Genomic DNA, 23,050 nt, shown 5'->3' with positions numbered 1-23,050 from the left:
GCTTCTCATTGCAGTGGCTTCTCTTGTTGCAGAGCATGGGCTCTAGGCATGTGGGCTTTAGAAGTTGTGGCATGTGGGCTCAGTAGTTGTGGCTCACGGGCCTAGTTGCTCAGTGGCACATGGGATCTTCCCGGACCAGGGCTCGAACCCGTGTCCCCTGCATCGGCAGGCAGATTCTTAACCACTGGGTACCAGGGAAGCCCTATTTTAATTTTTTAATGAGAAAAATAATACATAGCTTTTAGAGTTCAATAGTTCTACTATATTATAATAAACCTAGGAGGGTCTTGTTCCATCTCAGTATTCTACCAGTTCCTGCTCTGCTGAGGCAAGAATGTTCACTGTTTTAAATTGCTCCTAACAATATTTAGCTCCATATTATTAACTCACACCCCAATTTTAGATATTATCTATTAATAGATATTATTGGGTGTTTTTTTTTGGAGGGAGGATTCTGTCTATTGTTTCTGTTTCTTCTTGTTTGTTTTTCTGTTTTTTCTATTGTCTCATTTTATGATATCTGTTCAAATTCTGGTAATGCTTGATTGTTCTTTCACATTTAAGAATGAGACACTGATAAATGCTATTTGTAACTCCATGTATATGGGTAGGACTTACCTTAGATTTATGTGTGGACCCACTTATTTGGTTGGAAGACTCCAAACTGATAGAACCTGTAAAACTTTTGCCTTCGATAGGTTCACTTTCTAAAAGAGAAATCTTCCAACCCCTTGCCTCAAGGATATTAACTTGGCTGTCAACAAGTAGACAGATTCTCATTTATTCCACTGCTTTCCATATGGTACTCTCACCCCACTCTCAGTTCTGCCTGGTGAACCCATGTCCAGAGCTTGTTTAGTTCAATCTATCCAGTCTTCTGCTGAGGTGAAGGAAAGCACAAGGTTGTGGAGGAGATCTGGGGTTCTAACCACTTGTTTTAAAGAACTTCAATTGATCTGTCTCTTTTTCAGCCCACTTACATCCTTGGCTTCCAAAACAGCTAGGGCCTCTAATTTCTGCAATTATTCTGGTCGTTGCAGCAGGAATTGGGTGGATATAGACCTCCCCAGTTGTAAGCTTAGGTTTTAGCTTCCTGTTCTGCCAAGACATGTACAACTTGTCCATTCCCTTTCAGTTTCTAGAAGACAAACTTGTCAGTTTTCATTTCCCCTTCTTTTCTCTCTGTCTTTCTGGGTTTATGCCTTATTTTCTTCCTTCAGTGTCATTTACTTAGGGTTTGGGGAGGGAACAATGATGGATGCATGTATGTAATCTGCTGTGTTTAGCCAGATGTCCTCTGACTGATTATTCATCAGTGTACCACCAAGAAAGGTGCTTGTCAATTAGTGTTGAGCTACTAAATAGTCTAGAGCAACCAACCCTCAGGTGAAAATTTCCTTCAATTGTCTTTTATTTCATTAAACATTCATCATTGCATTTTAAACATTTTATTTTTATTCATAGTTTATATTTTTAACAAATTAATTTTTGTTACAAAATAACATTTATCTTAAAAAACTTGGCAAATAGACTTGATCAAGAAAACATTTTAAAAGAAAAGGAAAAACCATAATCCGACCACTTCTAACATTTGGGGGATGTACCTTGGGGACTATTTGGAGGGAAAGTACAGAGCTTACTTTATAAGCATTATTAAGTAGAGAAACTGAATTAATAATTTTAAATCCTCCATAAAGAAAAATCCAGGTCCAGATAGTTTCACTGGTGAATCCTATCAGATATTTATGTAAAAATACAGTCAGCCTTTTCCTCCATCAACCCCTGGCCTTGCCCAACAGACTCATGAACAACATGGCCATGGTGGCAGGATGAGGGTTAGATGTGACTTTAGCAGGATTGATTTTCACTCAACAAGGCCAATCTGGCTACAGCTATTGCTTAAGTGCTCAAGTTGCCTACAGCTGAGTGTCAGACTAAGCTTCCATTTCCTGGAGGTATCACTTAGCCATCAGGTACATTGCATTAAGCCTCTTCCATTATGCAGAAGCAGCCCTTTTTTTCTCCCTGAATAGATACTTATTCTGGAAATGAGTTTCCTTCCCCGATTGCCATGCTTCTATCAAAACCACCATGCATGGACTTAACACCATCACACTATTCCACCCAGTGTTACTTCTAACCAAGAAACTCATTCTACAGCAAATAAAGCAATGGGTTCCTGCTCATAGAATTTACTGGTCTTATTATGTTGCCTATTACCCTGAAGTAGCTGGCTTAATAGGATGATCAAATGGCCTTTCTCTTCATTGTGATAAAATTACAATTTTAACCATTTAAAAATGTACAATTCAGTGGCATTAAGGACATTCACAATGCTGTGCAACCATCACCTCTATCTAGCTCCAGAACTTTTTCATTACTCCAAAAGGAAACCCCATACCCATTAAGCAGTCTCCCCATTCCTCCCTCTCCCCAGCCCCTGGCAAGCACTAATTAGCTTTCTGTCTCTATGGCTTGCCTATTCTGGATATTTCATATAAATGGAGTCATACAATATTTAGCATTTTGTATCTGGCTTCTTTCATTTAGCATGTTTTAAGGTTCATTGGAATGGCCTTTTGAAGACTCAATAATCAATCATACCAACTGGGTGGCAATACCTCATGTAGCTAGGATAATATTCTCTGTGTTTTGGCATATGTTCTAAATCTAAATGTATATCCATGATCCAGGAATCAAGGAGTGGGACTGGGAGTAGATCCTCTTACTCTTACCCCTAGTGCAAAATTTTGCTTCCCATTCCTGCAACTTTGGGCTCTCCTGGTCCAGAGCCCAAAGAGGTCTTTGTTCTCAAAGAAGAATGTTTCCACCAGGGTACACAGCAAGAGTTCAATTAAACTGGAAGTTGAGACTGCCACTTGGCCATTTGTCGAGCCTTGTGCTAGTTAACCAACATGCAAAGAAAGGGGTTACTCTACTGCCTGGGATGATTGACCCTGGCTACTAAGCAGATTTTGAGCTGTTGCTACACAATGGGAAAAGGGAGGAATATGGCTGGAATGCAGGTGATTCTCTGGGGGTGCCTCTTAGTACTCCAATGCTCCGTGTTATGACAGTGGAGAACTACAACCAAGAATACGTCTACCGATAGCAGTAGAACCTCTGCTGGCCCAGATCCTTTAGGAATGAAGGTTTGGGTCACTCCACAAGGCAAGTGGAGTGACCCACATCATTTTCAGCGGAGATGCTTGCTGAAGGCAAATGGGATATGAGACAGGTAATGGGAGCAAGAAAATAGTTATAAATAGTAATTATGATCATGTTGTCAGTTGCAGATACAAGGACTATAACAGTTCTGAGCATTTTTCCTAATTTTGATATGAATTTATCTGTGTATTTATTAACCAATTATTTTCTTTTACTCCTCTCTCATTCCCCTATGATGTGTTAATAGTAGGTAAACTTATATCTTAGTATATAAGTTACAGGATAGCCAAGGTATATACTGTGACTCGTCAAGAAGAGGAATTAACATCACTCAAAGACTCTATCCTCTTGGGGAAGGAGGGAGCTGTTTTGGGTTATATGAAAGAGAGTTGCATCATATGGACAGAGGCATGATTTTGCTATCCTCTTTATTTGAAAATTAAATACGATTAGAAGAGTGTATGGATGGATGTCAAGTTGGCAAGTGTTGGACTGGGGTGGCTATGTTCTGACAGCTTAGCTAAGTTGGAACTACATTTCCCAGAATTCTCTTCCTTTTACAGTTTTGGTTATGGTTGGCCACGATAGAAATTTGCAGAAGAATTAAAAAGTGGAAGTGAAGCACCAGCCATTACACTTGAAAGGTCCCTGCAGGGTCGCAGGCACCACTGTGATTTTGCACATGATCCAATAGCTCTCCTCACTGGCAAGGGGGCAGCTCCTCCAGCTTCTCTACCCTCTGGAGGAGGAACATGGGTGGCAAATCAATCTTGCTCTCTCTCTCTCTCTCTCTCTCTCTCTCTCTCACTCTCACTCTCCCTAGCTCTCTTTCACTGGCTCTGTATTTACTCTATAGGTTCTGCTTTTCTGAAGAACCCTAATACACTCTCCAATACAGTAAAGAACACTGAAAACAGCTGAAGTTCTGGTCTTGAGCAACCACACGGTGTGGTGGAAATGCATGGCTCTGAAATCATACAGATCAGAGTTCAGTGGCACAAATGATTTATGGCCTCGAAACCTGATTCCCCATCTGTAGAGTTGGGATCAAGTTTTTACTTTTGCAGCTGTTGCATAGGGCTAAGTTAAACACTATATAGAATACCTATCACAGTTCACAGTGGGTGCATAGTAAATGTTAGCTCCCCTCTCTGCTGAGGGAGATCTGTCTTGTTAAATGATTTCATCAAGTCTCTTAGATGTTATTAAATATGACAGAGTTACTTGGCATATACTGTCTGATATCACACCAATACAGCTTTCTGGGTGTTTAGATGAACACAGAATTCAGACATTATTTGAGGTAAGTTCTGCCATTTATCTGTGGAAGATCTAAGGCAAGTCATGTTTCCCTGAGCCTCCTTTCAATTTAGAAACTATTACCTCATGGGGTTTTTGTCAGATGTAAATACGAGGGAGAACTCAGCTTAATCACAAGTATACAGAGGATGCTCAAATCTGCTAGACGTCGTGGGAGTAATTAGGGTTTCAAAGATGACTTGGGTCAGTTGTTGGGAGACAGGCTGGGACCTGAGACCCTCTGCTGCAGTGCTTACACCTGGACCAACAGCTCCTCAAGCAAGAGAATACAAAAACAATAAGGAACTAAAAATAAATGCATGCATACACAGCTGGGGCAAATTATGAACAAGATACAAAAAGACCAAAAACCCACCTGCCACTTCTGAAGTGTCCAGAGCAAAAGCAGGGTACTGTGCAGGATCCCTGCACACAACACCGTCAAAGGGGTGGGTAGACTACCTAAGCCACCCCCCCAGCACGACCCCAGGATCCTCCCCTCCCTCACCCCATCTAAGGGACCAGCTCAGGACCTCCCCCTCCCCCTGCCCGCCCAGTTAGCAAGGGAACCTGTTATTTGTTTTCACTCCCTCCTGCAGTAGCAAGAGGCCCAATAAAGCCTTGCTTGAGCTTCCCGTCTGGCCTCTTAGTAATGAGTACAAGAACCCCGGTTGGTAACAGTTGCGCTGAAGGGAAGCTTACCATCTAGTGAAGACAAAAACCACATTGGAAGTGATATCCTTTTAATAGTAGAAAGCAGACAAGTAGAAAAATGCCCACGAGAAGGTAGAAAGTTTTAAGTGATATAAAAGAAACAGATGTCATGGAAAGACGATAAAAGGTCTTGTAGACGTCTGCTGATTTATGGGATCAAGAGCACATGTTACCTGATCTTATCGGTACTGGCTATGCAGTACTTTCAGAGACCTGCCACCTTGCCAGTGGCTGGTCATAGCACAGAAGTGGAATCTTGGGTGACCTGAAAGCAGAGCCAAATCAACAATTTTGCCAGCAGGGGAAAGCTGGTTCAGGCTGACGTCCCAGAGGCTGGAATGCACTTGAAACAAAGGGTTGCAGCTGAAAAGCTTTGATGGTTTGGGAAGAAATGTGACAAAATGAACCTGCAGTTTACAAACCATGTCAAGAGTTATTTTCTCCTGCCTTCTACAAAATCAAAGCCAAGAAGCGAAAACACTTTTGGTAAAAGGGCATGCAGTCTCCTTTCCCCCTCTGGCTTCTCATTTTCATCCTTCCCTTATATTCTCCAGTGCATACTCTCACTTCTTTCTCAGTCTCGGTGTTCCCTCCCCACCCCTCGCCCCCTCCCTACGCCCGCGCTCTCGGCTCAGCTCTTGGCCCCTCCGCCTGGGACGGCCCCGGGGCCGCACCTGCCAGGGGAGCGCCCAGCCCGACCCCGCCGGGGGACTGGCAGTGACGTAGCGGGGAGGACGGTGCCCGCGCGGCCCGCTGACGTCACTGCCGCAGCGGTCCCGAGCGAAGCCCAAGAATGGGAATTCGAGGAGGGAAACCCGGCGGTGACCCCGCGATCGCGGCTGAGCGCAGCGAGTGGGCCGCGTGCTTTGGGTTTTTGGAGCCGAAAAGCCGGAACCGCGCCTCTAGTGTAGGCTGAGCCCACCCCACACTCTCAGCGCGCCCGAACGCCAGAGTTTAGCGATAAGGGGAATGTCCCCAAACGGTGGGGCCTCGTGCGCACGCGCCTTGGCTGGGGGGCCTGCAGGACGAGGATTGGTGGGGGAGGAGGGCAGCGTGAAGCGAGTGAGGACGGTGACTGAGCTCCAAGGTGCGGCACAGGAGGAGGGCGGCGCAACCCCTCCGCTGCTAGCCGGTCTCCCTGGACGCTGCGGCGGCGCGGGGCCTGCGGCGCAGCGTCGTGACGTCACGGTGGCGGCGGCGGTGGTTGGCCCAGGGTCCGCGGCTGCAAAGTGTGAATTACGCCGGGCTCGCGCTGGCGGCGGAGTGAAGTCAGGCTCCGGGGGAGGGGAGGGGAGGGGCAGGACCGCGGCGGCGGCGGCCGGAGCTGGTGGCTGCACCCGAGCCCCGCACGCTCTGGGGTCTCGCTGCTGGCTCCAGCAGTCTTTTCTTGCACCGCTTTGCTCTGTCCTTGCTCCGCTCCTGCGCCGCTGGCCCCGGACCCTCTCCTCTCGGCCGAAGAGCCTGGCGGCGCCGGGGTTCCCCCTCCCACTTGGCTCGTGCTGCCCCAGCTTGCACCCCGGAGCCGGGCGCGTGCTGCTCTTCGTAACCGTCGCCGCCGCAGCGCCTTGCCGCCGGCAACCCGGGTGGAGTGTTGGGGTGGGGGAGGCGTGAGCGCGGCTTCCCCGCCCGGGGTCGACGCCCGCCCGCCCTGCCCCCGCCTCGGCCCGGCGCCCCCGAGCCGCGGCCCCTTCCCAGTGCAGGGGCCGGCGGCCGCGGCAGGGCGGGCGCCGCGCGGGGGCAGGGCGGGCGTATTCAATGGAAGTATGTTACCAGCTGCCGGTGCTGCCCCTGGACAGGCCGGTCCCCCAGCACGTCCTCAGCCGCCGAGGGGCCATCAGCTTCAGCTCCAGCTCCGCGCTCTTCGGCTGCCCCAATCCCCGGCAGCTCTCACAGGTAAGCGCCGCCGCCGCCGCCGCCGGGGGCCCACGCCTGGGGGCTTCTCTGTTGTTTCCCCCCTCCCACCTGGCTTCACCTCCGCGACCCCTACTCCCCAGTCCTCGCCGTTCACCCCAGGTCCACTACTGCCCATTGTTCGGGGATTCCTAGTCTGGCCCCTCGATTCGAGAGCCTTTTCCTTGACCCTCGGGGCTTCAGCCCCCCGGCCTGCTCAAGCTTGGACCCGGGTGGGCTCTGGGAGCCCTGCAGACCCTTCCCAGGCCCGCCCCCCTCCGTGCTCAGCGGCTTAAGACTCAGGAATGACTTCGTCTTCTTCCCTTTCTCGACGTCTCGGTCTGGAAGTTGGGACTCTCTTCGTCGGCGGTGGTCCTGGGCACACCTGGCCACCCTCACGCCCACACACCTGTGCTGGGTGCGCGCCTCGCCTCCCGCAGCTCCCGCGCGCCCTGCGGTGCTCGGACGGTCCTGCGGTCCTCCGAACAATAGGCCGATTCCCAGTTGCTCTTTCCCCCGACTCCTTCGATGATGTGGATGGACCCTAAGTGGTATCGGTCTCTAGAGTGCTTCCTCGAAGCTTCGGTTTTCGTAAAGTTGATAGCCAGGAATCAGTTTTGTTTTTAATTTGATAAGGAGGTTTTAAGAGAAAAACTACTGATGGAGCACTCCCAGGAAGACTTTGTTTTGAATGGGCCAATGCCGGTTGCCCCTGAGAATTTCGTGTTTTGTTTTTTCTATGGTGATGTTGTTGGCCCAGCTTCTACTTCTGGCTGATTTTGATTGCCGGATTTAAAATAAGGAGGTTAGAAGAATTTTGTTCTGTTTACATTTGAACTGAGTGAGTGCCCTCCATTTCTGCTACCAGAACGTCACATGTTCACGATCACTTTTTAAATCACGTATATTTATTTTTCCTGTTGATTAATATTCGCTTCTTTTATGGGGGTATATGTTTTTCTCTCCTATTATATTGTAAATATCTTGAGCCAGGTCTGTATTTCTTTTGGTTTTTACTGGTAATGTGGATAGCACCCGATAGAGATTTACTTACAGTAGGAGTGTCCAGTAAATATTTGCCATTTGCTTCTTTGCCTAAATTGTTTGTAGAGAGAGAGCAGTAGCCTATATTTGGGTTTCTCTGTGAATTGGTTTTATTTAAAATCAGACTTCTTTCGCAGGACAAGGTGGTATGCTAATGAGGTCAGAGCCAACTTGTAAAGATTACTATAATATTAAGTGACATCTAAAAATAATGCTACATAGTTACTTTTAAAGTTAGGTCCGTGATCTGCCTTTACAGTACTGCTTAAAGCATTTTCAGGTTCCAAATTTAATACTGAAGAGATACTAATGCATTAAAAAGGTTTTTAATGGTAGTAACTTTTTCATTTCTTATATCAGCAGCACATGACTTAATACCCATTTCCGGTTCAGTCTAAATAATCAAGGCAATCAGCACTCATTTGTAAAATTATCAAATGTGAATAAAGTTACTTGTGCATCCCAAGGAGAAAATGAGATGGGAGATTCCAAGGTAGTTAAAACAAGTTACGGCTGATGCCAGGGAGTTTACCTGATGTCTTAATTAATCCACAGAGACCAGCTTTAAGCTCCATTCCTTCTTGACTCATTTCCTAGCCTTAGAGTTAAATGGGTAATGGAATTTAAAAAATATGATTGGCAGATAAAGCAAATATTGTATAGTCACACCATACTTACTATTAAAACTTAAAAGAAATTGTACCCCAAAGTGAAGTGTATAGAAACTTCTGAAAACTTGGACAGCAGTTTTCCTGAACTAACACTTTTTTCAAATTAGCGATGCACAATATTAAAATGACAGTAAACTTACCATGATGCTGAATGGGTATATTTATCATTATCAAGACTTTGATTATCATTTAATACTAAAACATATGTCACAGTGATTTCTTTAGGGCCAGATGGGAATTTGTAATAGACTGAAAAAGAGGTAGAAAATCTTGGAATCTTACTCAGAGCTGTATAAAGTAAATATTTGGTTAAATCAAAAGCTTTCTTTACCCTTGAATCTTCAGTTTCTAAGTCTTAAGTTACAGGAATTATAAAAAGTTTGGGTGGTTTTATAGTTTCATTTAAAAGACTTCAAGAAATCTGTTTTTCTTTTTCTTTTTTTTCCCTTAGGCACTAAGTAGAACAGTTATTTATATTAGAGTACTTGTATTTTAAAATATGTTCACAACTAGCAGTCTTTTCAATTTTCATTGTAATATGGGAGGCCAGTTCTTAGTAGGGACTTAGTAATGTTGGTTGAATGAGCAAATGGCTAATGAAGTTATCTCTGACTGAGCATCCGTTGAAAATAGGACATCAACGAAAGGACTTTGATCCAGGTATAGCAGTAACTCTTTTATCCAAAACTTGGCTCTCCAGACTTTAACAGATTCAGGAAGTAAGCGAAGACTCTGAGCAACCAAAGTAGATTTGGAGATCCTCTCAAAGCCCGTGTGTTTTAGGCAAAATTCTGACGAACTCGTTTTCCAAGTAGCAGCAGACTTGAAGGGGGGTGGGAGGCTGCTAGAGTCAGGTTCACACTGATAGCAGCAAAAGTTGACAGCTGACGCACCAAAAGCTCGGGGTCAAAAGAAACGCCCTTCAAAGCCAAAAACTTTCTAAAAGGACATAAAGTTTGGCATCTTGAGTGTTATACAACACAGTCATGTTTTTGACATTAGTCAAAATAGCATTTAATGGAGTCTGTTTTTAAAAGTTGAAAGATTTGTGCTGTTTAAAAAAAACCTCCATGCCGAACAGTTTAAGTGTTGATGTTTAAATGGACAAGCCCGAGTTATCTGGAAAATTCATTTATGTGGAGCACCAACTCTCCCAAGGATGCCAAGTAAATGAAGCATTAACTTTTTGTTTTAAATCAGGTCATGTACTACTTTCTCAAATGGTTAATACAAATTTTTTAATTATTTGAAAAATAAGGATAACAGAAGATGATTGATGATTGTTTTCACCATTTTGGGGATATCTGTTGTTGATAGTTGAGTATAAAAACATTTATCTGGCAAAATACGTTTCTTATTTGGAAAAACAATACTGTGAGAGCAGAAATTATCTTGTTCACTGCTGTGGTCACAGTGCTTTGCATAGGTAGGTGCTTATTAAGCATGGAAGTTGAGTTAGTGTATTGATAGCATGCCAAAACACCGCACCTGGGCTTATTTCAGTCAGATTTCCTATGCACTGGAAACAAATCTTATTTGGGTTAGAAATCTGAGGTTTAATTTTTAAAATTTAACATAAATCTATGATATGTATTATTACTGAACAAAATTTTGGGATCTAACATGTAAACATATGCTTTTAATACCATAATAAGCTAAATTTGATTTCTAATTTAGCACCTGTATCTTTTTTCTTAAATAGACTTGATTTTTTAGAGCAGTTTTAGATTCACAGCACTGTTGAGTGGAACCCGCAGAGATTTCCCTCACCTGGAACATGCGTAGCTTCCCCATCATCAGTGTCCCCAACGTGAGCAGTACATGAACCTCCCTAACACATCAGTATCACCCAGAGTCCATAGTTTACCACAGCGTTCATTCTTGGTGTCTTTTTTTTAAATCCAGAAACTATTCCACAAATATTTACTGAACACCTCTGTGAACGAGGCTCCTTGTGTTAGGTGCTGAGAAAATGAAAAGAATTAGTAGTTTTAAAAAAAAAATCACTTGGGAGCCTGCCAGCCTAACCAAGGTTTTCTTTGAAGCATTGCCTTCCTGATTCATAAACAGTTTTCACCTGTAGTCACAGTCCACACTTCTGTTGTCTTTGGTAATGTTCTAAGTATATGACAAATTATCAAGGTCCTGTATGTGCCAGAACAGTTCAGAGCCCCTTGGATAAAAGTTGGTTTCTCCTTGACAAAGCTCACAGGATTGTGGTGGGGGAAATGGTATGCTTATGTGTGATGTAATTTTTGTACTGGGGTTATCAAGCTGTAATGAGGCTACAAGAAGGTATACCTGAATTTCCTGGGTAAATCAGGGGAAGCCTCACGTGGTAGTTGAGCCTTAGGGTAAGGCCTGCAGGTTAAGAAGATGTTTCTGGGTAAATGGGTGCATGTAGGGGAGGAGGAGAGAGGAGGCGCAGGTAGCTATGTAGATCAGCACCATCAAAAGAAGTTTTTGTGATGATGGAAATGTTCTCTGCAGTACCTAAGATAATAGTCACTGGCCACATAGCTAGGTGAGCCCTTGAAATATGACTAGTTTTGACTGAGGGATTGAATTTTAAATACAGTTTTGTTTAACTAGCTCCATATGGCTAGCGGCTACTGTATTGGCAGAGCAGGTGTGTGGTGTGCTTAATGATGGGTAGTAGTGATGTCATGTTGATCTGTCCGTAGCACATTCTCCGGATGCGGAACATGAGAGCTACTTTCAGGTTGTTGCTGTTGGCTGCAAAACTTCATTTAATACCTTCATGCAAGTTTGATAAAGTCCTTAGAGTGGAAGCACTAGATTGGGTCGAGAGGTAGGAACACTTTTTGGCTTTCTAGAATTCTCTCTTCTTTTACAGTGCAAAGATGAATGAGCATATCGCTTTCATCTCCAGTCACATAGTATTAAATTGTAATACTTATATGTTAAATAACCATTTTATAAATATTTTATAAACATTTATACAAACGTTTTACTGCTTCAGTAGATGTGCTGTGGTACACCGAGTTTGTTTTCACTCGCAGTAAGCAAGGGTGTACAGTTTCTCAACTGTTTTTTGTACATTTGCGTTACCTCTTTTGTGACATTTCATTTGCATATCCTGTGCTTATTTATGGAGGCTGTTATATATCTAATATCAGTTTGTAAATTGCATCTTTTCAAATATTGTTAGCACAGTTGTTGCCTTTTCACAAGCCTGCGTTTAGAAGCCAGTACATGGGTCGTGTGAACAGTGGTGAACGGGGGAGTGATTCTGTTCCTGACACCTTCCTCCCTGCCCACTCGCAAGACACTCCTTTGGTTGGGACCTTGGTTTCATTTTTCTGTTTTCAGAAATACTTCGTATTTTGATTTAAATTCAGTACTACCATATTTTGGGTTATTCTTCAGAACAAATATGTATTTATACTATACTTCAAATAACATGCTCAAACATAATATTAATGTAAATTTATAGTGTATTTGGACTGCAGATTTGATTGTGGAGTAGGGTGTTCAAATGACTGGTTTATAAGTTGTCATCAGGAATACGTGTAGTCTGTGGGATGTGGATTGAGAGGTTTTAGACCTGTGTCCAGATTTTGGTGCTTTGTTGCAACGCCTAGAGTTCTGTCAGTTGTACATACTGTCTACTCAAAAAAATTTTTTTAAACACATGTCCTGCGAGAGGTAAAATATTAAGCTCTTTGCAGGAGTTAGGAAGATTAGGGCGCCCACTTTGGGTGGAAAGAGGGAGAGGGAGGTACCGTCCATTCTCTTGGAGGCAGTTTGATAAGCCTTCTGCGAACACTTCAGTGTAAATTTCAACTCTTCCTTTCCCCTTCCCTCCTTCCCTCCTTCCCTCCCCTCACTCCCCTCACTCCTTTTTTCCTTTTTCAGAAAGGATTACAGCAGTTTTAGAGAATTGACTTCTTTTCTGGGGATGGCTATAGAGACAGGCTTGGAAGAAGAGAGCTGAAGAAAGGGAAACGGACAGAGTTTAGCTTAACTCAGTTTTTGTCTGGGATCATTAATAGTCATAAAGACACCTAGGAAATTTAGATGATAAAGAACCCTCATTGCATGCAGATCCTCTTAATGAATTTAATTTTTTTCTTTTTCTGTACTAAAGACTGTGTGTCTCACGTTTGTTGTGTGGCTATAAAATCTTTCTAATTTTGTTAGAAGTCTCTTGACTCAATATCTTTAGTGGAAGTTTTCTGGACATTCTTACATTCCCTTTGGCCACTCCAGAAAACTTCAACAATTAATTTTTAATCTTCTAATTTAAAAACAATTCAAAATATTTTTTTCTGGCTACAAATTGCTCATATTTTATGATTATTTTGAATTGGGAGACTATTAAGTGTATATTCTCTTCCACATTTAAATGGCCTGTTCTTGCCTGAAAATAAGGTAGACCATTAATTTTTACATTGTTGCCAAATATGCCTTTCAAAAGGTTATTCACAAGTAAATGATACTTTGTGCATGGTTGCATTCAGGTGTAAGTGTTCACGCGATCAGTATGCGAGGAAAGGAATAAAAACTACATTTGTAGATGAGCCTTCTAATCTTGCGGGGCTTCATTTTGGCTGCTGGCAGGAAGCCTTCTGAAGGGATCTCTGCCACTGATCCTGTGGTTGACATCAGAGTCTCTCTTGCTTATAATTTTGGATTATTGCTCCATGCCTCCACCTGCTGGTAGGAATGGCTCTTCGTTTTCTGAAGATGATGGCTAGAGGGAGGAGAGGGCAAAGGCAGGGCATAATTTGGGGAAGAAAAATTATTAATCAGATAACTAAATTTCGGCAAAACCTACTCTGTTTCTCGAAGTTTTGAGTAGACCAAACTCTAGCTCAGGACCATGTAAAGTACTTGGTAAACAGTGCTTAATAAAGATGCCGTAGTCTTGCTTCAGTGTTAATTATAATTATTTGTTTCCATTTATTGAGGACCTCCTACATGCCAGATACTGTAATTGATGTTTTTAATCTTCACAAAAGATTGCTTTATGAGTTAATTGACAGTACTCTCATTTTCACCAAGGAGTGAGTAAACTGAGCTTAGAGACATTAAATCCCAGTTTTACCAAGAAGTAAGTAAACTGAGCTTACAGGCAAGTTAACTCGCTTGTCTGAGGCATCAGGCACGATCTTGGAGAAGAGCCTGTCGTGTTCCACACCCTTAGCTTCAAACTGGTCTCCCTCATTGGTGAAGGTGAGTGGAATATAGTTAGACTTTTAGGTTTACGGATTATAGATTTTGTTGGTTCATGGATCTTGATAAAGAAAACAAATTTGACGATTTGAGACGATTATTTGAAATGATAACCTTTGCTCTGGTCTTTTCAAACCATATCTGGACTATTTTGTTCTAGATGCCATGTTCTAGGAGGAGATGATTCAGCTAAATTAGACTCTGAAGATAGTGACCAGGGTGGTGAGGTGATTTGAAAACTGTATTGTTTGACAGGTGACTGAAGAAATTGGAGACATTTAGTCTGGAGAGAAAAGACTCAGGTTTTGGGCCAGGAGGGGTGGGAATGGAGGTGGGGAATGCTTGGTGAGAGATGGTGGAGCATTGCTGTCTTCCAGTGTTTGAGGGATTGCCATGTGAGTGAGAGGGAGGAGGAGAGGATTAACTTAGATTTTGATTGGTTGTGTGTTCTTGATTGCTGTAGCCTTTTCCTACTCTGTGAGGTCAGTTGCTCATATACAGGAAGAGATCCAAGCTTAAAGTTGTCACTTGTCCAAGGCCACACAACTAGGTACTGGAAATGGATTAAACTCTGGGTCATTCTGACCCTAAAGCCCATGCATTCTCTTCTACTTCCTCTTACTGCATGGAAAAAGGATGTTATCTCAGAGGGTAGATAAGTACCAATAGGTAGAAACAATAGAAATAGAAAGGGAGATCTTGTGTTTAAGCACACTAGTAATAAAAGAAATGCAGGTTAAAAGAATGATACTGATTTTTGCTTTCAGATTGACAAATTAAAAAAAAATAAGTGTATAGCTTGAAGATTATACTCATGTAATGCTAGTAGGAGTCTAATTGTTTTACGTTTTCTGAAAAGTAATTTAGCAATTGAATAAAAAAATTAATACTTAGAAAATTAATACTTTTGCCTGATAATTTACTTTTGGGTATCTGTCCTGAGCAAATAACTAGAAATGTAGATAAAGATTAATGATCTTCAAGGACATTCATCATGTATTTATCACTGAAAAATTGAAAACAAATAATTTATAAATGGTTAAATTAACTATAGTATTTCTTATTGTGAGTATATGGTATTTATTTTTATATTGTGTGACCAGTAAAATGCATTGAAGAATTTAAAGTATGTATAGCGTAAATAGTTTACAAATGGCTAAATAAATTTTAGTATTTTCTACTGTTTCTGTATTGTGTACCCACTAAAATACTTGGAAGAATTTGAAGAATATTTAATTGCATGAAGAATTGCTTACAACATTAAGCTAGCAAACAAACAAACAAAAAAACCTCAGGGTATTTACAGATTTATCCTGATTTTGTTTAAAAATAAATCATAAAATATATACATATTCACATACTGTGCATGATTGCAGAAGGAAAAAAAAACCAATATATATCCCAAAATGCTAACTGAAGCCATCTGTGGATGCTGAAATTATAAGTAATTTTTAACTTTTTGTTTAGAATTTTGTGTAATTTTACGTGTTCTTCTTTTAACATGAATCTCTGTTTTAACTACAATAATCCTAGAAATACAAGTTGTATTTGGGCCCAGATCTCTGATAGAGATGTCCAGAGAGGAAGTACACTGCCTCATGAGATTAAAAATTCCCAAAAGATACTTGGATGAGGTTCCTGTCAAGGGGTTTGACTTTTCTGGTTCTGTCTGACTTCATGATTCTATAATTCTTTGCGTAACTCAGCTGTATGCATGACAGGTATTTTTGTATAGCTCTGATAATGATAAAGTAGCTTCACTCTCCATGGGAGATGTTGGGAAGTAAATTTAAGTGCAGTTATTGTTTTAAAGAAGAGTTGTTTGATGACAGCACGTGAAGAGATCTTGAACAATGGCAGTGGTGGAAGGAATAGAGTTAGGAAGGCAGGAGTTAGGTCCTCGGAACTGATTTGATTTGAGAGGCTAAAAACAAACAAACAAAAAACTTCACCTTTTAAATTTGGGAGACCAGGTAGATCATGAAGCTAGTAATAAAAATACAAAAGGAAGAAAAGGCAGGTTTTATTTTTCTTCTTTTCCTCTTTTGTGTGTGTGTGTGGAGGATCGGGGGAGGGTGGTAGAGTACATTATAAGTTTACTTTTTAAATATGTTGAGTTCAGGTGTCTGGGAGCCCTCCAGGTTGGGGTGTCCAGTAGGCAGTATCTTAGGACGAAGGTTAAGACTAATGACATATTTTGATTTCTACTACAGGGTTTTCGAACATTTTTTGCTCACATATCTCTTTGAAAAACTAGGGGAAAAACCCACAAAAAACTGGATACCTTCTTACATATCTAGAATTTTTCTTCCAAGTGTATTTGTAAATGATGTAGATTTTGGTGTATTATTTAAATTACAGTTTTAAATACATCCAGGGGAATTTTTAAAATTTGATATCCCCATCATCTGTTTTAATAAAACATGAACAAGCTCTTAATTTTAACAGAATCTTTACATCCCTTATTTTTCTCTTTGAACTCATTTCTGTTTGACAGTCTCTGCATATTCTTATCCTAATGTATTCTTTTATACTTGAAAGCATTTTATCAATCACAGTGTCATACTTTTCTACAAAAGTAAATTCATTCATTAACTTAGTAGATGGAAATAGAAAGTACTTAAGCAGTGTCACCCAGTTCTTCTGAGTTCTGTGCAAAAACAGTTATAATTTAAAACATTTGAAATTTCCTGTGTCTGTAAGGCTGTATCAGGTTTATTTTGGATTGAGTTACCAATACAGTCATAACCAGTAGACAATCAAAACAACATGTGAGTTATTAAATTTAATAAGTATTAAATAGTAAAAATTTAATTGGAAATGCATTTTGTTTATTTTAAATCATTTAGAAATCTATTTTATCCATTTATAAGTATTATTAGAAAAGATGAGGTTCTGCACCGATTCTCTTCCTTTTTTACTTTAAAGTATTGAGAAATCTTGTCCACAAATTTAGTAGATGATAATAAAAAGTGCTTTATTTTAGCAGTATCACCCATTCTTTTGGGTTGACAGCAAAGTGATCCACAATCAAAAATACTTTTAAGGGCCTCCCTGGTGGCGCAGTGGTTAAGAGTCCGCCTGCCGATGCAGGGGATACGGGTTCGTGCCCCGGTCCGGGAAGATCCCATATGCCGCGGAGCAGCTGGGCCCGTGAGCCATGGCTGCTGAGCCTGTGCGTCCGGAGCCTGTGCTCCGCAACGGGAGAGGCCACAACAGTGAGAGGCCCGCATACCGCAAAAAGAAAAAAAAAAAAAAAAAAAAAACTTTTAAGGCTTTCTCAAGTAGCAAATGGATTTGGTTCTCCTTCCATTTTCGTGGAAATAGGAGCTGGTGACCACTTGATTTGAAAAAAATTTGATACCCAGTCTGGAGAGCAATTAACTTTTTCAGCATTAATATTTGAAACTCTCCTTTTGGCTCCTCAGCTGTTGTTAGGCCCCAGCTCCACAGTAAGTTTCAGGACTTGTAGAGATTTATGTAGGGCAGAAGAGGAGAGGTGAAAGGGGAGAGGAGGTAAATGAAAACTGACGTGTCAGTAGAATAGTTCTAGAAAATTGTACATATGGAAGTTGAAGACCTAGAAATCAATTCCCTTGAAACTCTCCATGCCCAAGTGCTCCTCAGGGTATGTATGCATGACCCAGTGTGTAGACCACTGTTTACTGTATTTCACCGTATTACCTTGTTGCTGTATTTTACTGTTCTCCATAGGCATACAGAAATAATACCTTACACATCAGGTTTTTTTTTCTTTTCCTGGTTTTGATTGCTCATAATCCTGGATCTCCATACTTAATCATTCTAGGCCTTCTTTAGGAATGGAATCAGAATATTAATGCTTGAAAGAGACCTTATAAGTAATTTAATTTATCTTCAACAGTTTGAAGATTTGGTTGTCGAGACTCAGAAAGGTCAGGATTTCTCCAAGATCACACAATTAGAAAGTGGAAAAATTAAAGCTGTAAACTTAGTTCTTCCAACTTTTAATCTGTTGCTTTTCTCACTATACCCCTACTTCCTTATAAAAGGATTGATATATAGGATTTCCGTAAGTAGCAGTCTTTCTTTACTGAACATTATTCCTTTGAGTAGCATTTGCTGATAGACCAGTGATTATTTGAAAAAGTTAAAGGACAAACACACTCAATTTTTAAAATGTCTGTGTTACTTCTACTTAAAGTATAGTCAGATAAAGCAAAACCACTACTGAAAGTGTATTGGGCCTGTTACGAAGATATTTGTTAAAATGTGATTTATGTGTAACTCAGCAGGAATAACCTTTTGAAAAGGAACACATATTTCACCTGTATTTTAAAAATTAACAAGAATAAAACTTTTTTTTTCCACTTTAGGGAATAAAAGAATTTTAGCAAGTAAAAGAATATTCTTGATATACAAAGAGCTCCCTCTCTAAACCATTTATGTGTGTACTGTGTATGAAAGGATGAGTGGTAGAATTTTTTTTTTACTTCATTTTACTTTTTGCTTGAATTCTTCATAGTGCATATATATTTTAAGAAAAACAATGAAGTTATTGTGAAAAGTGAACTTTTTTTAAGAGCAGTTTTAGTTTCACAGTAAAATTAAGAGGAATGTCAGAGATTTTCCATTATCTCCTGTCCCTACACATGCTTAGCCTCCCCCATGATCAACTTCCCCCCAACAATGTGGTACGCTTGTTACAATTGATGAACCTAAATTGATATATCATAATCATGCAAATTCCATACTATGTATATACATTAGGGTTCACTCTTGGTGTTGTACAGTCTGTGAGCTTGGACAAATGTATAATGAAATGTATCCATCAGTACAGTATCATACAGAGAATTTTCACTACCCTAAAAATCCTCTGTGCTCCACCTAATTATCCCTACCCCTCAATTCCCAACAACCACTGAATGTTTTTACTCTCTCTCTAGTTTTCCCTTTTCCAGAATGTCACATAATTGGATTCATATAGTCCTCTGCCTTCAGGATGGTGTCTTTCACTTTGTAATGTGCATTTAAGGTTCCTCCTTGTTTTTTCATGGCTTGGTAACTCATTTCTTTTTAGCACTGAATACTATTTCATTGTCTGGATGTATCACAGTTTATTTATCCATTCATCTACTGAAGGACATCTTAATTGGCTTCCAGGTTTTGGCACCATGAATAATGCTGCTACAAACATCTGCTGGTTTTTTGTGTGGACATAAGTTTTCAACTCCTTTGGGTAAATACCAAAGGAGTGTGATTGTAGGATCATATGGGTAAAAGTATATTTAGTTTTGTAAGAAAATGCCAAACTATCTTCAAAGTGGCTGTACCTCTTTGCATTCCCACCAGCAGTGAATGAGAATTCCTGTTGTTCCACATCATCACCAACATCTAGTATTGTCAGTGGTCTGGATTTTAGCCATTCTAATAGGTGTGTAGTGATAGCTCATTGTTTTAATTTGCATTTCCCTGATGACATCTTTTCACATGCTTTTTGCTATCTGTATACCTTCTTCAGTGAAATGTCTCTTAAAGGTCTTTGGCCCATTTTTAACTGAGTTGTTTTCTTATTGTTGAATTTTAAGAGTTCTTTATATATTTTGGATAATAGGCCTTTATCAGATGTCTTCTTTGCAAATATTTTCTCCCAGTGCATGGCTTGTCTTCTCATTCTCTTGACATTGTCTTTTGTAGAGCAGAAGTTTCAACTTATCAGTTTTGATTTTTTTTTTTTTTGGTGGACTGTGTCTTTGGTGCTTTATCTAAAAAGTCATCACCATACCCAAGGTCATCTAGATTTTTTCCTGTGTTTTCTTCTAAGAGTTCTATAGTTTTGTATTTTATATTTAGGTCTATGATTTGTTTTGGGTTAATTTTTTTTAATTTATTGGAGTATAGTTGCTTTCCAGTGTTGTGTTAGTTTCTACTGTAAACCAAAGTGAATCAGCTATACGAGTACATATATCTCCTCTTTTTTGGGTTTCCTTCCCATTTAGGTCACCACAGAGCAACAAGTAGAGTTCCCTGAGCTATACAGCAGGTTCTCATTAGTTAGCTACGTTTTGGGTTAATTTTTGTGAAGAGTGTAAAGTCTGTATCTAGGTTCATTTTTGCATGAGGATGTCCTGTTGTTCCAGCACCATTTGTTGAAGAGACTATCTTTGCTTCAGACTATCTTTGTTCTGTTGTCAAAGATCAATTAACTGTACTTCTGTGGCTCTATTTCTGGGCTCTCCATTCTGTTCCATTGATCTATTTGTCTATTCTTTCATCAGTACCACACTCTGTAGATTATTGTAGCTTCATAGTAAGTCTGGAAGTCGGGTAGTGTCAGTCCTCTGACTTTGGTCTTCTTCTTCAATATTGAGTTGGCTATTCTCAGATTTTTGCCTCTCCATATAAACTTTAGGATCTGTTTGTCAATATCCCCCAAGATAACTTGCTAGGGGAATTTCCTGGCAGTCCAGTGGTTAGGACTCTGTGTTCTCACTGCTGAGGGCCTGGGTTCGATTCCTGGTCGGGGAACTAAGATCCCACATGCCTCATGGTGCAGCACCCCCCCCCCCAAAAAAAAGATAACTTGCTGGGATTTTTGATTGGGATTCCATTGAATCTGTAGATCATGTTGTGAAGAACTGACATTTTGACAATATTGAGTCATCCTATCCATGAACGTGGAATGTCTCTCCATTTATTTAGTTGTTTGATTTGGTTCATCCAAGTTTTATAGTTTTCCTCCTATAGATCTTGTACACATTTATACCTAAATATTTCATTTTGCGGGGTGCTAATGTAAATGGAATTGTGTTTTTAATTTTAAATTGTAGTTGTTCAGTGCTGGTATATAGGAAAGCGATTGACTTTGTATATTACCCTTGCACCCAGCAACCTAGCTGTAATAACTCATTAGTTCCAGGAGTTTTTTTGTCTATTTTTTTCCAATTTTTCTACATAAATGATCATGTGATCTGTGAACAAAGAGAGTTTTACGTCTTCCTTTCTAATCAATATACCTTTTATTTCCTTTTATTGTCTTATTGCATTAGCAAGGATTTCCAGTATGATGTTGAAAAGGAGTGGTGAGTGGCCTTAGTCCTTGAAGGATTCTTTACTTTTAACAGGGCAATATAATAAGATCTATAGGAAAAAAATTAAGACTACTCAGCAGAAGGTTAGCAGAAGACTCACTCAGTTCCAGGAAGAAATACAAATGTAGGAAAACAGGTTCAGCCTTGCTAGTAATAAAGGAAATGCAAAATAAAATAAATTTTTAAAATTTGGGAGGTGGGGGAAACATTTTCTTACTGGCAAAGACTGGCAAAACCCAATCTTAGGGCTTCCCTGGTGGCGCAGTGGTTGAGAGTCCACCTGCTGATGCAGGGGACATGGGTTTGTGCCCCGGTCTGGGAAGATCCCACATGCCGCGGAGCGGCTAGGCCCATGAGCCATGGACGCTGAGCCTGCGCATCCGGAGCCTGTTGCTCCGCAACGGGAGAGGCCACAACAGTGAGAGGCGCGCGTACCGCAAAAACAAACAAACAAACAAACAAACAAAACACCAATCTTAGCAGGGTGTGAGGAAACAGGGTCTTTTTTTGTTTGTTTTTTAAAATTTATTTATTTATTTATTTAATTTTGGCTGTGTTGGGTCTTCCTTGCTGCACGCTGGCTTTCTCTAATTGCAGTGAGCGGGGGCTACTCTTTGTTGTGGTGCACGGGCTTCTTGCAGTGGCTTCTCTTGTTGTGGAGCACAGGCTCTAGGCACGTGGGCTTCAGTAGTTGTGGCACGCAGGCTCTAGAGCGCAGGCTCAGTAGTTGTGGCGCATGGGCTTATTAGCTCCACAGCATGTGGGATCTTCCCGGACCAGGGCTAGAACTCGTGTCTTCTGCATTGGCAGGCAGATTCCCAACCACTGTGCCACCAGGGAAGTCCCGAAAATAGGTATTTTTATAAATGGAGCTGAGAGCATCATTTGATTCAGTCTTTTGGGAATACAGTAGGTCTTTACAAATCAAAATTTTAAATGTGAATACTATCCTTTCTGCAGTCCTATAATTTATCCAAAGGGACAGTTAGAACAATTTGCTAAGATACATGTGCATAGATTTTTGGCAACAATTTGCAATATTGATAACGATGGATGTTTAGGTTATTTCAGTGCTCATCATTGGATATTGTTAAAATACGGTGTTTTAATTCAGCGTAAAACTCTATATCCAGTAAAATGATGCCAGAGATCCATATTTGTCTTGGAAAGGTATACATAACAGTTTGAATGGGGAAAATTTTAGCTGAAAAGTGGCATGTATGTATTAGCCTGTTGATTTAACTTTCTATGTAATATCTGTATTTGTCAATTTGCCAAATTTTTTTCCAGAAAGGTGACCCCAATTTACATTTCCATGAGCAGCACATGAGTGCCTTTTCATGGCTTTTCAATATTTTTGGTTTCCACTTCTTGGATTTTTCTTGATATTAAACTTGGAATATATGTTTATTAGTTACCTAGTAACTGTCTTGGAATTGTCTATATCCATTGTTTATTTTTCTATTGGCAGCTTAGTATATTTTAAATCAGTTTTTAAATTTTATATTGATAATGAAAATTTTGTCATATTTGTGGCAAAGTTCCACCTTTTTGACTTATTTTTATTTTTTTAATTAATTTATTTATTTTTGGCTGCATTGGGTCTTCATTGCTGTGCGTGGGCTTTCTCTAGTTGCGGTGAGCAGGGGCTACTCTTTGTTGTGGTGTGCGGACTTCTCATTGCAGTGGCTTCTCCTGTTGCGGAGCACGGGCTCTAGGCGCGCGGGCTTCAGTAGTTGTGGCACGTAGGCTCAGTAGTTTTGGCTTAGCTGCTCTGCGGCATGTGGGATTCTCCTGGACCAGGGCTCGAACCCATGTCCTCTGCATTGGCAGGTGGATTCCTAACCTCTGTGCCATCAGGAAAGTCCCTTGACCTATTTTTAATAAAATGATGTTCTACCTGTACTGCTAAGCCTTTATCTAGTAAGTCTTATCTCTTTAATGATGTAGTCATCAGAGGGAATTTTTGTTAATAAAAGTTTTCAGCATTTTAGA

General features: G+C 40.8%; 1 protein-coding gene across 1 annotated transcript in view; it reads left to right on the top strand.

Moving 5' to 3' along the window:
- Nucleotides 1–6,921: 6,921 nt before the first annotated feature.
- PDE7A (phosphodiesterase 7A) overlaps nucleotides 6,922–23,050 on the top strand; it is a 108,021-nt gene continuing 91,892 nt past the window's right edge. The window contains exon 1 of the mRNA XM_060115660.1: nucleotides 6,922–7,074. Coding sequence (XP_059971643.1) covers nucleotides 6,937–7,074 — 138 coding nt within the window. The 5' untranslated portion in view covers nucleotides 6,922–6,936. The remainder of the gene's footprint in view (nucleotides 7,075–23,050) is intronic.

This window comes from Mesoplodon densirostris, chromosome 13, assembly GCF_025265405.1.
Source record: "Mesoplodon densirostris isolate mMesDen1 chromosome 13, mMesDen1 primary haplotype, whole genome shotgun sequence".
NCBI lineage: Eukaryota > Metazoa > Chordata > Mammalia > Artiodactyla > Ziphiidae > Mesoplodon > Mesoplodon densirostris.
The sequence above is the reverse complement of the archived record's forward strand: the minus strand, read 5'-3'. Positions and strand labels throughout refer to the sequence as shown.